The following is a 16,026-nucleotide window of genomic DNA, read 5'->3' on the forward strand; positions in this document are numbered from 1 at the left end:
TGCGTTCTGCGCAGCCATTGGCGGACTCAGAGCGCAGCACTGAGCATGTTCTGGGCTGCCGCCTGCTCGCTCTCGGCTGCAGCCGCAGCCACGGCCGCCGCGGGAGCAAGCGCGCATTGTGCGAAGAGGAGGCAGATGCTAGCAGGGCCAGCCCCGCGCGATTTGGCCTCCTCTCCCAGCGGCTCGCCTGGCCGCCTGACTGTCCCGGGAGCCTCCCCCTGTGCGGGCTGGGGGCCAAGGAGGGCCGGCATGGCCTGAATGCCGGAGGCGCCTCGGCTCAGCAGCGGGATCGCAACATGGGGAACCAGGATGGGAAGCTGAAGAGGAGCGCAGGTGATGCCTTGCACGAAGGCGGAAGCAGCGCCGAGGATGCTGTCGGGCCCAGAGATGTGGAAGCCACAAAGAAGGGGAGCGGGGGCAAGAAGGCGCTGGGCAAGCACGGCAAGGGGGGAGGAGGTGGCGGCGGGGGAGAGCCAGGCAAGAAGAAGAGCAAGTCGGAATCCAGAGCCTCAGTGTTTTCCAACCTGCGGATCAGGAAGAACCTGTCCAAGGGGAAAGGCACCAGCGGCTCCCGCGAGGATGTGCTGGACTCCCAGGCCTTGCAGATCGGGGAGCTGGACAGCGCGCACTCCCTGGTCACCAAGACCCCAGATCTCAGCCTCTCTGCAGACGAGACGGGCCTGTCGGATACCGAGTGTGCTGACCCTTTCGAGGTAACCCGTCCAAGTGGCTCTGGACCCACCGATGTTGGGGTTGGGGGCAGGGTGGTCTTGGGGGATTTGGAAGCTGCTGCAGGGGTGCAGGATGGACAAAGAACCAGTTCCGGCTCGGACACGGACATCTATAGCTTTCACTCGGCCACGGAGCAAGAGGATTTGCTCTCAGACATCCAGCAGGCGATTCGCCAGCAGCAGCAGCAGCAGCAGCAGCAGCAGCAGCAGCAGCAGCAGCAGCAGCTGCTGCTCCAGGGCCCTGAGAAGCCTGCAGCAGCCCCCACAGCCGCCTCCCCCCAGCCCGGGGCCTTCTTGGGCCTGGACCAGTACCTGCTGGGCACGAGCAGCGCAGCCGGGGAGGCCCCTTGCAGTCCCGACACGGAGCAGGCTCGGTCTACGCTGTCTGACCTGCCTCGGAGCCTGGTCACCGAGCCCCGGGTGCCCGAGCAGCCTCCACCCCCCGGAGCCTTAGCTGTGCCTGGCCTGCCGGTGGGCCAGCCTGCTGATGCAGACTCGCCCTCCTCCCCGGCCTTCCGGTTCCCCGAGTCCTCACCAGCGGAGGAGGGCTCGGCCAGAAGCCCCGGCCCAGGGGTTGGGGACACTGATGAGGAAGGCGAGGAAGACACTTTTGAGGATGCCCCCCGAGACTCTCCAGGGGAGGCGTGGGGCCTGGAGGTGGGAGAGGACCCCCCGAGGCCGGGGGCAGAGCCCGAGGGGGAGCCCGGCAGGCCCGGCGCCCTGGCAGCCGCCTCCCTGCCAGGCAGTCCTGCGCCCAGTCCACGCTGCTTCAAGCCCTACCCGCTCATCACTCCCTGCTACATCAAGACCACCACCCGGCAACTCAGCTCGCCCAATCACTCTCCGTCTCAGTCTCCCAGCCAGAGCCCCAGGATTAAGAGGCGGCTGGAGTCTTCCCTGAGCCGGGGGCCCAGGGCTGCCCTCGTCTCCGCCGCCGCTCCGCCCAAGAAGCACCGGGCCGACGGCGGCCTCACCTGCGGCCTCAGCCGCTCAGCGGACTGGACAGAGGAGCTAGGCAGCCGCGCGCCCCCGGCCGGGGGCTCTGCGCACCTACCGGAACGCGAGGCTGCCTCAGAGGGGGGCGGTGGGGTGCCCCCCGTACTGGCAGCCAAGGTGTCTGGGGCGCCGGCGGCTGCGGATGGCTTCCAGAACGTGTTCACAGGTGAGCGCGCCCTGCTGCTGGGTCACCTGCCAATCAGGGCCTTCCCCGGTCACTTGCTCTCCTCCCTTCGCGAAGCCTAGACTTGCTTCTGGCAAGTCCTGACTCAGGGAATCCTTTCACGTCCTGCCTTCAAGTTTAGTAAAATTTCTGGGTTTTTATTGTTCTTTTTTTTTTTTTAACAAGGTCTTAAAGGGAACAACTTTGTTATGTCTCCTAAGTCATCGCAAGGAAGGGCTGCTCCAACCATTTGTCCAAAATGTGCTATTCTCTGTGTCCAGGGTCCCGCCAGGCAGATCAACTCTTTTTTTTTTTTTTTTTTTTCACAGCTAACTGAGCCATCATTGTCTTTCCTTCCTCATCCTCACATCATTAAAAATAAGAAAATTGTGAATGATTTTTTGACAAGGGTCAGCGTGGGAGAAACAAATAATTTATTCCAGTACTATCCAGAGGCGATCTCTGACTGCTCTAATATATATGTGTATGCTTATATATGTAATATGTAGTTTCTGTCAGCAATCTGGGTTGACTACTCAGTGAAGTTAAGGGGATGTACTCCAGTTTGCTGATGCAACCACTCTTAGAAAGTTAATAAGTAACGAAATAGAATATTAGGGATAATTTTCATTTGGTTTTATGTCCAATCAAAACAGGTATAGCTTGGAGTCGCTGAAGGTGAGAAGACCACAAGGACGTGTAATCCAACTGGTGGGCACCATAAAAGCCCAGCTAAAGGGTCCATTTACTGTGGTAATTAGTTTATCCTTTCTTATAGGTGTGTAGGTCCCAACGCCTTACCTTAGCTACTCATTGTTTCATGTTCTCTTCCTTCTACTCTTTTTTTTTTTAATGTTTAAAGTTTATTTTATTTTATTTTATTTTATTTTTAATTTTTTTTCAATGTTTATTTATTTTTGGGACAGAGAGAGACAGAGCATGAACAGGGGAGGGGCAGAGAGAGAGGGAGACACAGAATCGGAAACAGGCTCCAGGCTCTGAGCCATCAGCCCAGAGCCCGACGCGGGGCTGGAACTCACGGACCGCGAGATCGTGACCTGGCTGAAGTCGGACGCTTAACCGACTGCGCCACCCAGGCGCCCCTAAAGTTTATTTTGAGAGAGAGAACAAGTGGGGGAGGAACACACACACACACACACACACACACACACACAGAGAGAGAGAGAGAGAGAGAGAGAGAGAGAGAGAGAGAGAATCCCAAGCAGGTTCTACACTGTCAGCACAGAGCCCGATGCAGGGCTCACACTCACGAACCGTGAGATCATGACCTGAGCCAAAATCAAAAAGTCCAACGCTTAACGGACTGAGCCACCCAGGTGCCCTCTTCCTTCTACTCTTAATTATTAAAGGAAATAATAAGTGCAAGAATTTATGGAATAGGAAAGAATGACAATTTATGCAATTACTGGTAGGTTATGATAAATATTTGCATGGTAAAAATTTCAAATGTAATTTGAAAAGCTTAAGCCTTCAATTCTGTTACTGTAATAAATAGGTTATCTATAAAACATTTCTTGGGGCTCCTGGGTGGGTCAGTCAGTTAAGTATCTAGCTCTTGGTTTCAGCTCAGCTCATGATCTCACATTTGGTGGGTTTGAGCCCCACGTAGGACTCTGCTCTGGCAGCATGAAGTCTGCTTGGAATTCTCTCTCTTCCTCTCTCTCTGTCCCTTCCCTGCTCTTTCTGTCTCTCAAAATAAATAAACATTAAAAAACACATTTCTTAAGTGACATTTCTCAATGGGCATAGCTACTTAGTTGGCTAAATGCCAACTTGTATTTACCACATTTTTATTTTCACCTGTATTTTACATATGTTTCACCTTTTGTTTTACATTTATAGATTCTTATACTAAGACTAGTCTTTATTCACTTTATTCATTTATTTATTGCTTGCTCTCTTTCTTTTTATTTTTTTTTAACTTCTTCTCCCTTCCCTTTATTGTGTAGGTTAAATGAAAGGGATGCTTATAGTCTAATACCCTTTAGATAAGTTGTAAAAAAATATGAATAAAAAACAAAAAAAAAAAGGCCTTGAAAGATCATTTTTGAGGGAAGAAGATAGGAAAATTCTTGAGTTAATTTTTTGAATTTAATTTTGGTGAGAAACCATGTGTTTCATCTTTATCTAGGTAATCATTCATTTATAAATATATATTTTTAAATGAAAATGTCACCACGATTCAGATTATCATCTATTAATATTAATGGTTGCTCATTCTAATAGCATTAGACTTTGGATATATATATATATATATATTCACTTTAATTTAACATATATATATGTATATATACACATATATACATATATACGTATATATATGTATATTCTGGGCAGCCACGTTGTATCAGGCAATATGCTAGTGGCAGGACATACAAAGGTCATTAAATCAGGGTTTTGTTTCTCCAGGGCTCCCTGAGTACGCAGGAGCACATGGAAACATGTGTTCTGGGAGCATCAAGGGTACAGGGACTGATCTCCTTGGCAGGGGTCAGGGAAGAGGAATTCATTCCTAGGAGGATTGATCAGAGTCTTGAAGATCGTAGGCCCTTAAGAGAAAAACATGGTTCATCCTTGTTCCTTGCATTGCACTTTATTTTGCTAAGTATTTCCAAATTTGAAATTTTGGACAATTCAAGGAGTCCTGTTCAGTGAGTACCTGTGTTCTATTTCCTTCTCCAGGGAGAATTTTTTACTGTACAAGGGTGAAATTGCAGAGTGAGTTGTTTTAATATGGACATTACTGATTTTGTCTTTGATGGTTGGGTATATAGCTGGTCTGTGATCAGTAGATCTTTGTGTAGCAGTTTCCATATATTTATCTCACCCACTCACTTTCTTTTCAAAAAAAGAAAAATTTGTGGGTTGAACCTAATCTTGTAGCTGGTGGGGAAATGCAGGTAGGTAAAGAGATGAAATAATTTTCTCAAGGTCACACTGTGATTCATTCAGAGGCAGAGCCAGAAATAGAAGCTGAGTCTACTGATTTAAGTCTGAATGTCCTTGCTTATTACTTATTTTTGGATATTTGACACTGTAAGGCAACATGGAGTAAAAGCTGTTTATAAAAAATACAGACTTTATAAGATTTTTCAGTTCCTGTTTCTAATAAGGTCCATCCCTTTAATTGTTGAACATCTGGCCTTCCTTGGGCTGGAAGAACAGTGATTCTTGGTTAGACTGATCCAGATTTTCTCTAGACAGCTCTCAGGGAAACTGTTCTTGTGGTGGAGTGAATCCAGATTGACACAGGCCCCTGTTTCTCAGTTGCTGTCTGTTTTCTTGTCATCTGGCATCACATTTGGTTCTTTACCATCGTCTACAATTTTATGGGTGTCTTGGATATTATCAGAGGCCTAGGGCACAGTAGTATTCTCCTTAGGGAATCTGTTTTGTTTTCTTTTTTTGGCCTTAATTTTACATGCATGTCTTTGGATCCATTAATTGCCCGCTGCCTTTGAAGCAGGTGATCATTTATCTATAAACTTCCATAAACACCATTTATTTTTAAACCATAGAATGAGGGTTGTCAGCTCTGCAGAAAGGAACAGATGTTTTTGCTTTTTTACTGCCTTCCAAATGTAGGGAGAAAATTCAAGTGGAAAGAGATCTTCATGGCACATGTTTGTGTTTGTTTGGTAGATATAAAAACATTTTTAGTGATGATGGAGACAAAAACTTTATCTTGTGTTAGCTGTTAAAAGCTGATGATGTTTTAGGCCATTGCACTGAAATATTTCCAGTTAATTTGTTTGAAATACAGTTTTTTTCAGTGCTGAGGAGAAAAAAATGGCTTCTGAAATTTGAGAGGTTCTTTTGTACATTAAGTCTAGCAGAAGCTTGTTCATAGATTTTTGCAGTTAATTAAAGTTTAGACATGTAAAATGTTAAATTTGTGATGCTAAATCACTTTTGATAGGAAGCTTTCCAAAGTCAATTATGTGCTTATCTGTCTTTTTTTTAAACACATGGAATCAAAGTTTAATCTGTTTTAAATGGCTTAGTGAAGGCAGGCCATTGTTACGTGCTGTGAAAACACTGGGGAAGCCCTCCACAGCTATTGCAGTGTGCAGGCTGGCTCTAGTCCTGAGGTTTTGCATCTTTGTTTCTCGACTCTTTCCTTCCTCTCAGCTATTTATTCATAGAGCTGTCTTTGTCTTCTCTCCACCAACCCCTCATACTTCTAATTTGGTCTTTCTGATCAATTTGTTATTGGCTGGCAAAGCCTGTAATTATCATGTAAAGTTATATTTATTGCACTTCTACTAAATGCCAGATACTGTGTGGTGCATTACATAAGTGTCTATAATCCTTACAACAGTTTTAAAGTATAGCTGTTTACCCCCATTTTCCCAATGAGCTAAGCAAGGTTCAGACCCGTGAAGTAACTTGCCTAAGGTCATTAAGCTAGTAAATCCCTCCTCTAAGATATGTACTTAGGTAAGCAAATCTTTTGTTAACATGCCTAGGTGTAAAATCAGGTGTATCAGTGAGCTTTTGAGTTGCTAACTAATTGATAATTGGCTTGGGCATTAGCATTTGGATTGTGTGACTCTCATTTTGGCTTTTCTAAAGGTTATCTTGATTTTTACATCTGTAGAGAAGGACCCACTCTAGGAGTACAAGGTTTTCTTATATAGCTGGTTAAAATTATTAAACTTTGATTTGTGAAGGCCAGTTGCAGTCTTATTTCTCGTATTAGCATCTGACAGAGTAAATATATCCTTCATGTCCCAATATGTGAAGGAAAGTCAGAAATCATCCCAGATGTATATAGAAAATGCATCTTTCTTACTCTAACAGGAAAGGGGGTTATATGAATGCTGTCCTTTCCCCTATTTCTTGAATTACTGGGTTCCATATATCAGAATAGATCATGGTAACAAAAGCTGAGACTAGATTAGTTTGGTTGGAAAAATCATTTCTTATGATTTCTTTAAGACTGTGGTTTGGGTTGAAGTCAAGTACCCCAGTGATGGGCTTTAATGATGACTTTATGAGTTGAGGACTGGCCTAGTTTTAAGTGCATTTAGGTATTTAGATATAAACCATGTGTATTTGAAATTGAACAAGTGCTTTTAGAGCCGTATTTCCTTCTGATTCTATTACAATGTGCTGAACATACACAGTCATGTGATAGTTAAGCAGATAAATTTGTATCCTAGCTTTTTAAAGTGACTCTCAAGTAATTTTTCCTCACATATATGAAGCTGGAGGAGTAATTTCAAATTAATAATGTTAAGATTAAGTGAAATAGTATGTATAAAGCCACTACAAATCTGCCTAGCATGTAGGAGGCATACTGTTTGAGTAGGTGCTGTTTGAGTTCCTATCCTGGTTCATCGCCTTAATAAACTTCATTGCTCAAAGTGATCCAAAACCAAGTTGGTTAAAGCAAAACAAAACAAAACAAAACAAAACAAAACAACTCTGAGATTGTATACAGAAGCTTGGTAGGATATAATCAGGTGCTAGTTGATAATTAATATACCTAGTCCCTAGTTTTTTCCCAATTGTTTGTTCATCATGTTTTTTTTTTCTTTTAGCATTTTCTATGATTGTAAGCTTTTTTGTCACTTTATCATAAATTTTGGTTTCCTTCAGGGTTTGGATAAGGAAAGTATATGATGGGGGTTGTGGCTGTGTGATTGGGTGCAGGTGCTAATTTTTTTTTTTTAATTCTTTTTAACGTTTTTTATTTATTTTTGAGACAGGGAGAGACAGAGCATGAACAGGGGAGGGTCAGAGAGAGGGAGACACAGAATCTGAAACATGCTCCAGGCTCTGAGCTGTCAGCACAGAGCCCGACGCGGGGCTCGAACTCACGGACCGTGAGATCATGACCGGAGCCGCTTAACCGACTGAGCCACCCAGGCGCCCTTGCAGGTGCTAATTTTTAAATTTTTTTTTTTTCAACGTTTATTTATTTTTGGGACAGAGAGAGACAGAGCATGAACGGGGGAGGGGCAGAGAGAGAGGGAGACACAGAATCGGAAACAGGCTCCAGGCTCTGAGCCATCAGCCCAGACCCCGACGCGGGGCTCGAACTCACGGACTGCGAGATCATGACCTGGCTGAAGTCGGACGCTTAACCGACTGTGCCACCCAGGCGCCCCGCAGGTGCTAATTTTTAAAGGAGGAGTGGGGAAGAGGAGGCAGCAGGCAGGCACCCTCAGTATTTATGTTGTGCACAGCCTCTGGGTACGGCACCTGCCTTTGCAGCCTAACCTCCCACAACTTCCTTCATAAGCTCTCAACTTTAGACAAGTTAGTCTGGTTACTGTTCTATGAACATGCATTTTATTTTCCTGACTTTGTGCCTTTGTCTTGAAGTTTTTACCCTCTTGGAACATACTATTGTCACTCTTGATTTAGCATCTGAAAGGGCTGATTAAATTCCCATTTCCATTTTTCCTATGTTTACTGGTTTCACCTAACGGGCAGCCATTTATTTCAATGTCATTGCACGTATTATTGTCTGCGTCATATTCTGTACACTTCTTGGATTTAGGGATTCATCTGGTCTTTTTTCTCACCTGTTTCCTCTTTTCTTTCCTCCTTCCCTACTCACCTGATTCTGTCCGTTATCTAATCTTCTATCAACGCATCCACCAATATCTATTCTGTGCCTGCTGTGTGCCAGTGAATATGATGGACGATGAGCATACTGAGCTCTTTAGGAATAATTGTTTGCCATTTTTTTTTTTAAACAGGCAGGTTGGATAGCTAGGCTTCCTATTGGTAACTTCCCATTGAATTCAAGCTGGAAAATTACTAAAATTTTTGATTAGTCAAAATTAGTTATTTTCACTGAGATGTGATTGAATCTAATGAAAGTAGGATGATACTTTGATAGAACTTGTGTTGAGAGAACATCTCTTCCTGTATTTGTTGGTTGATTTTAAAATAGTAAAGATTGGGGCGCCTGGGTGGCTCAGTCGGTTAAGCGTCCGACTTCGGCTCAGGTCATGATCTCACGGTCTGTGAGTTCGAGCCCCGCGTCGGGCTCTGTGCTGACAGCTCAGAGCCTGGAGCCTGCTTCAGATTCTGTGTCTTCCTCTCTCTGCCCCTCCCCTGTTCATGCTCTGTCTCTCTCTGTCTCAAAAATAAATAAACATTAAAAAAAAATTAAAAAAAAATAGCAAAGATTGTATAGCAACTCAGAGCTTCTAATTATGAATTTTATTGGTAATGAAAGAAGAGGTAAAGGAAATAGAGAAAATTTTATTACTCTGTTTATTCCTGTTTTCATTATAAGTAATAACCTGATGTTAATGAAATTTAGCATGAAGGGACACATTAGAGAGAAACAAGCAAGTACTGTCTATGACTTTATAGTTATTGGCTATAATTTTAGTGGCTGAAAACTTTCCAAGGCTGTTTTTATATTAAAAATATAAATACAGGACAAATATGACTTGTAATCAATTTGAAATGCTATTTAGTAAATTATCACACGTTAACATTATATGAACAAATAATGATAGTAATTGGATGCTGTAAGAGGACTCTAACCATGCTGAAGAATTATTACTCTTTGACATCTGCTCCTCTATAGATGAGAGAAAGAGAAACATGTATGTCTTCCTCCTTTCCAAGGATGTCCTGGGAGGCATTGATTGGATAGGAAAATAGCTCCCACTCTTCTGTGATCTAGTCAGTTTCCACATATCCTGGACGCACTTGAAGCTGTCTTATCTGTTATATCAAAACCACGATGGGCTGAAGATAGCCTTTTTATTTTCATGGGGAATGGAATTATTTCTTTAAAAAAATTATGCCTGTATGGTGTTTTAAAGTGATGCTTAAATACTACCCGGCGGGGGGGGGGGGGTTGTTGTTGTTGTTGTACTTCTAGCAGAAGGGTTCTTTGTTGTACTCAGGAATATAGTGGACATCTATGGAAATTAATTGCGTCATTTAAATTGTTGGCTTTGCATACGCAGGAGGGGAAAGAATGATGTTTATCAGTAAGTTTGTAGCACTGCTATGGCACATCTATGGCTGAGAATCTTTCAGTCTGTCTCCCTTTTAAAGTATCCCACTGAATTCGTGGGAGACCCGAGGCAATAGTTTCTTATCACTTGGTACCCTGGTTTCCTAGGTATAAAAATGAATGCAGTCTTGCTGGGAAGCTGCTTTGTCCAGGTCTCATCCAACCTTATATTCTATAGAAGGGATGGTTCTGGCAGTTACCTTTTCTCCTAACAACGAACCTCTGCATGTTTAATTTTTCTTTACTGTTAGAGCTGAAGAAACTCCTTGTACTGGAGGATCCATTTATACAGTGGGATAAAGATACTTTGGGTATCGGTAATAAGTGGTGGTGAGAGCAGTGATGTTTTGATTTTGCTCGTTTGGGCCAATTTTGGTTGATACTAGAGGAGATTCAGATTGGTTGGGCTGTCACTACCTTGAATTTAGGACCTTGTGTTTTTGAACACTAAGGTAGTGACTGTGTGTAGTGTGTGGTTGACCTGTTTTATGAAACAGCTGTGTATGACACAATGTGTGACACAAGGATTTAGAGTATCTGGAGTCTTTCTAATATTAACACCAAATATATTGAGCAAGTTCTTTTTAGATTTATTAGCTCCGATATAAGTCATCTCCTATTCTTGGGTGGATTGTTGGCTTTGCACTTTTTTTTTTTTTTTTTTTTTTAGTTTAAATTGCTCAATAAAAGTCGTACTATTTTCTTACTTCATTGTACTTTAACATACAGTTGACCCTTAAACCACAGGGATTAGGGGCACCAACACCGTTCATACGGTCGAAAATCCACGTAAAACTTTTGACACCCCCAAAAACCTAAATATTAATAGCTTACTGTTTGCCATAAGACTTAACGATAATAAAAAGTCTATTAAAACATATTTTATATATGTATTATTTACTGTATTCTTCCAATATGGTAACCTAGGAAAAAGAAAATGTTATTAAGACAATAAGGAAGATAAAATAAATTTACAGTAGTGTATTGTATTTATTGGAAAACAAATCCTTGTGTAAGTGGACCCAGGCAGTTCAAACCCATGTTGCTCAAGGTTCAACTATGTTGGTTTGTGTATGTTTTCAATTTTCCCTGTGCTGTATGCTTACTCAAAATTGTTATGAATCTATGGTATTCCATTTAGAAGTTATTGACATAAGACTTTCTTAGAGACAAAGAGGCCAAAAGCTTTTGAGAACTCCTAGGATTTTTACTTTTGTTTTGTTTTATTGTCCTTAAAGAAGTGCAGCTTGTTTAAGCCCATTAAAAAGCAAATGGACTACAATAGAACTGTTTCAGGGTCACAAATGAATTCATTTGAACACTCTGGAGAAAGTTACGTAAACAATGAATCTCCTCATTGTTAACATACAAGTCTTATATTTTATTTTTTTTTAAATGTTAACTTCTTTATTTTGAGAGAGAACTTGTGCGCTCAAGCGGGGGAGGGGCACAAAAGGAGAGGGAATTCCAAGCAGGATCTGGGCTGTCAGAGCAGAACCCAAAGTGGGGCTTGATCTCACAAACCATGAGCTCGTGACCGGAGCTGAAGTCAAGAGTCAGACGCTTAACTGACTAAGCCACCCAGGTGCCCCCAAGCCTTATCTTTTAAAAGAGTAATGAAAACAATGGGATAACAATAGAGATAATCTCTTGCAACTCATTTTTTAACCTAGATACTTTTACATCATTGGCCTCTCTTCCTCAACCCACCCCCTTTTAAATCTATAGACTAATACTTCCCCTTTGGAGACATAAGGTACGCAGATTCTTTATGGGAGGTGTTACATTTTGCAGCTCTCCAAGATGTTCTTCAGGATGATTACATCTTATGTCTCTGCAGTGCTATTTTGGTTAAATGGTTCTGAGGGTGTAAAATGTTTGGAGAGTATCCTGGCAGTTTATTTCAGGATATAGGGTTTGATCTGTCACTTCCGATCTTAGAAAAATCCAAACGTGTATTGACTCTGTTAGATCTAGCATATTGTGGGTGGGCATAAAAGGTTGAATAAGAACTTCAGTGATTTCTGTGGAGAGACATTTGTCTGGGATGACATGTGACATAAGTGAAAAAGCCATCTAGAAGTCTTTTATCTTTGATTTGGATTTTTTCTATAAGGAGCCTCATTTGACTCTAAATTCAAAGATTATTTTCGCTACCATCTGCCTTGGGATAATAAAATTCGAGCATGCAGATTTAGGTAGCTTTAGGCTAACCCCTAAGGTTGAACCATCAATTTCCTTCTGTATGTACCCTCTTGGTTTTATTACCAACTAAAGTTACTTGGTTTTATTACCAATGAAAGATTGGTAACTTTAGCTCCTATCTCTCTCCTGAGCATCAGACACATCCCATTTAGATATCAGGGATTAGAGAGTAAACTATTAACAGTATGAAGATCAGGTGGCCAGTGCAGTTTAAAAACATTTCAGTGATTCTCTATTGCCCTGAGGCCAAAGTTTAAAATCTTCACTGTATTTATATATTAATAAATACATAATAATATTTAATGCTCTGCAGTTTTTTTTTTTCAACATTTTTATTTATTTTTGGGACAGAGAGAGACAGAGCATGAAGGGGGGAGGGGCTGAGAGAGAGGGAGACACAGAATCGGAAACAGGCTCCAGGCTCTGAGCCATCAGCCCAGAGCCCGACGCGGGGCTCGAACTCATGGACCGCGAGATCGTGACCTGGCTGAAGCCGGACGCTTAACCGACTGCGCCACCCAGGCGCCCCTAATGCTCTGCAGTTTTATCCCATCCTTGTTATTCCGTCTCTGTAGTTCTTCAGATATCTCCTGTTCTCTCTAGTAGTTTTAAGTATTATTGACACTCTATTCCTGATCCTCAGGAAAGAAAGTTCATTTACTCATATCCCTCAGTGCATGACACCCCCATCATTACTCCATGCAAGACTCTTCATTTTTTCCTTGTAGTTATTCCCTGTATAGGTTTCCTTCATTATCCAAAAGTACGGCATTCCTATGAAAACTTTTGTAAGCCGAAATGGTATAAAGCAAAGAAACAATTACCATTAGTTTATGTGGGGAAAATGTTGACGGTTCTGAGACTTAAAAAACATAACCTCTCTTAGGCTTTTTCTGACACCTTAGGACACATCTTACGAACAGATGCACAAAATAAATCAAGATAAAGTATAGATGGTCACAGACACTGTTCAAAGCTCGGGTGGCATGATGCTGACTTGCCGAGTGTAGTTCCCGGGGAAAGCGCTGGGTGGCACCACTCGCTGCTTGGGGTGGGCGCTGCTTCAGTCAAGTCAGGGTAGAAAAAAGTACTGAACGCTATTTTCGCTTTTTGCCTTTTTAAAAAAAAATGAAAAAGTCCTCTTTAGATTTCTTTTGGTTCGTGAAAACGAGGGATAACATAGATCTTTTGCATAAGCAAATTGGCATTATGTGACTTTTTAAAAAGCAGGGAATAACTGTAGGTTCATTTCCTAGTCTGCCCTCCCAATAGTCATAAGGAACTGCTTTTACATGTTTGATTGATATAGTCTTGAAATTATACCTGTTTTTGTCAAGTATGTAATATTTATATGTTTAATTTTAGTTTATACAAACACTCTGAGTTGGACTTCTTTCTGTTGCTTTAAAAAGAACCCAGCAGTCCTTTGGAAAAAAAATTACAATTTTTTTCTGGGTGAATGTCTATCAGGTTCATTGCTTCTTACTGCATATTCCAAAAAGTGAGGGTTCTGCCAGGCTGCATGCACCAGGTGGCACTGTTCACTTTTTATTGTACGTCACTCATGTTCCCTAGGGTTGTGCAGTGCGGTTGCTCTGGACATTTTTCATATTTTGTTTAAGCATTTGCACAGCGATGAACATCTGGAGTCCTGTTCTTTGCCACCACAGACAGCACTGCTGACTCTTCCAGTATGGGGCCTTGTGTGAGAATTTCTCTGGGGTATTTATTCAAGAGTGAAGTTGTTGGGTTATAAAATATTTACTTAATTTGTCTGGGTACTACCAGATTATTTTCCAGGATGCTTTCCCCAGTTTTTACTTCATTAATGCAGTAAATTAGCATTTATCTAATTTTTGAATTTTACCAATCCAATCTTGGTCTTGTTTATAAGACCAAACAGTGTCTTGCTTTAACTTTTATTTTATATTTATCTGGTGGCTAATGCCTTTGAGAACACTTTTGTTCATTTTTAGCCATTTGGGTAAACCCTTCTATGAATTGCCTGTTCGTATCCTTTTATCCTTTTGTATAGATTTCCTGATTTTCCTTATTTATTCACAAGGGTTCTTCGTATCTTTGTATATGCTCGATACTATTTTATTGAAAAAGTGAAGGATGTGAAGGATTGTCACTGAGCCTCCTGATTTTCTTTCCTTCTATTAGAGGCTAATGTAAACGCGATGTTTCTCAGAGTCTCTCGTGGGTTTCATTTCAGATGTGGCTTAGGTTTGACGAATTTCCACTCGATTTGGAAGACCTAAATGAGGCCTAGTAGGAACTGCTGTTGTTTGTACTTTACGAGCACAGCTGGGTGAACTATTAGATTCTTCTGGGGCAGTGTTGGCAGAAGGGTAGCGTCCAGGTGCTAGTTTCCTGAGGTCTAGGGTGGTGCATGGTGTATCCCTGCTCCTGGTGTGGCCGGTATAACACAGTTCAGGGGCTGGCAGCAAAGGTAACAGTGGGAATGGGAGTGTGCTCTTGGAGCCCAGGACTTTAGATCAGAGAAGAGGCTGCCGCTTCTTGGTGGCCTGGTTCTAAGTTGTGTCTTAGCACGTCTAAAAGGATTCTAGACTCTTTTTCTGCAGCCCTTCCAAAATTCTGTACAATAAAAATTTTCTCTAGTAAGTCTCTTACTACTTAAACTCTTTGGAGTGGATTCAGTTATATGTAATCATTGGAATCTTAACATATAGAATCAGTTTTAGATATTCTATATATCTTTTAATATGTCTTACCTCCTTTACATTTGTTACAGCCATGCTGGAACAGAAATACTTAAATTTTGGTATGATCAATTCTACTTTTCACCCATGTTTGGTGCTATTTTCTTCTCATTTAAGAAATTCTGTCTTCCTCCTAGGTTACATTCTCTTCTCCATAGTCTTCTATTAGCTTTATCATTTCACCTTTTACACTTAAGCCTTTGATCTGTCAACATCCTCTTGAGCGCATGATGTAATGTAAGGATTCAGTTTTATTCTTCTCCATGTGGCAAGCCAGTTTTTCAGCATCACCTCCTAAATAGTTTTTACTCATTGATTTTTTTTGTTACACTACCTTTATGTGATTCCCAGGTATAGGTAAGTTTGTTTATGACAATCTATTCCATTTATATTTGATTTTCTGTCTTCAGTCAGTGCTATACCCTTCTTAACGTGTGGCTTTGCAATATGTATAATTATCTGGAAGTGTCCCCTTTTCCAAAGTTGACCTAGCTGTTGGTGGACATGTTATCTTCCGTATAAGTAGGGAGTTTCTTAAAAAGTCCTGATGGAGTTTGATTGACATTTTATTAAATTTACAGATTAAATTTAGGATTATTGTCACTTCTGTAATGTCATCCATGACTATGAAAGACCTCTTCGTTTATTTAGATCATTTGTGTCGTTTTAGTAGAGTTTTAGATTTTTCTCCACAGAAGGTTTGTGTTTTCTTTGTTGATCTAGTTTCAGGATGCTTCATATGTTTTATTGCTAATGGAGATGGTATCTTCCTTTTGTATTATTTCTAGTTATTGTTGGAATAAAGAAATGTTCTCAGTGTCCTTATGTTATAAATGAATATTTTTTAAACCTAAAGATCAGTTAGTATACCCAAGTTTATAGTTAAGTTACAGTTAAGATTCTGATACCAACTCTGATGTGTGTTTTTTTTTTCCCTACAGCACTAAGCAATTCTTTATGACACCAGCTAGGTGTTTTATAATTCAACTTAATTTTGACATTATTTACCTGGAGTTAGGTAACCATAGGTTAAGGGTTCAGTCCTACCAGACTTCCCCCTCTTTCAGATGCCAGTCAAAAGTCCGGGTTGCCACCTGGGCTTCTGACTGACCAGCCATAAGTTCCAATAGCTCTCTCCTTGGGTTCAATTAATTTGCTAGAGCAGCTCACCAAGCACAGAGATACATT

General features: G+C 41.7%; 1 protein-coding gene across 2 annotated transcripts in view; it reads left to right on the forward strand.

Moving 5' to 3' along the window:
* Positions 1 to 16,026, forward strand: part of FMN2 (formin 2) — a 399,417-nt gene continuing 383,391 nt past the window's right edge. Inside the window, exon 1 of one of the 2 annotated variants that reach the window (XM_086694491.1) lies at positions 1 to 1,893. In XM_086694491.1, coding sequence (XP_086550617.1) covers positions 297 to 1,893 — 1,597 coding nt within the window. In that variant the 5' untranslated portion in view covers positions 1 to 296. The remainder of the gene's footprint in view (positions 1,894 to 16,026) is intronic. The other variant, XM_086694490.1, reaches the window with a different exon arrangement.

Source organism: Puma concolor, chromosome E4 (genome assembly GCF_028749965.1).
Source record: "Puma concolor isolate L17-30 chromosome E4, mPumCon1.1.hap2, whole genome shotgun sequence".
NCBI lineage: Eukaryota > Metazoa > Chordata > Mammalia > Carnivora > Felidae > Puma > Puma concolor.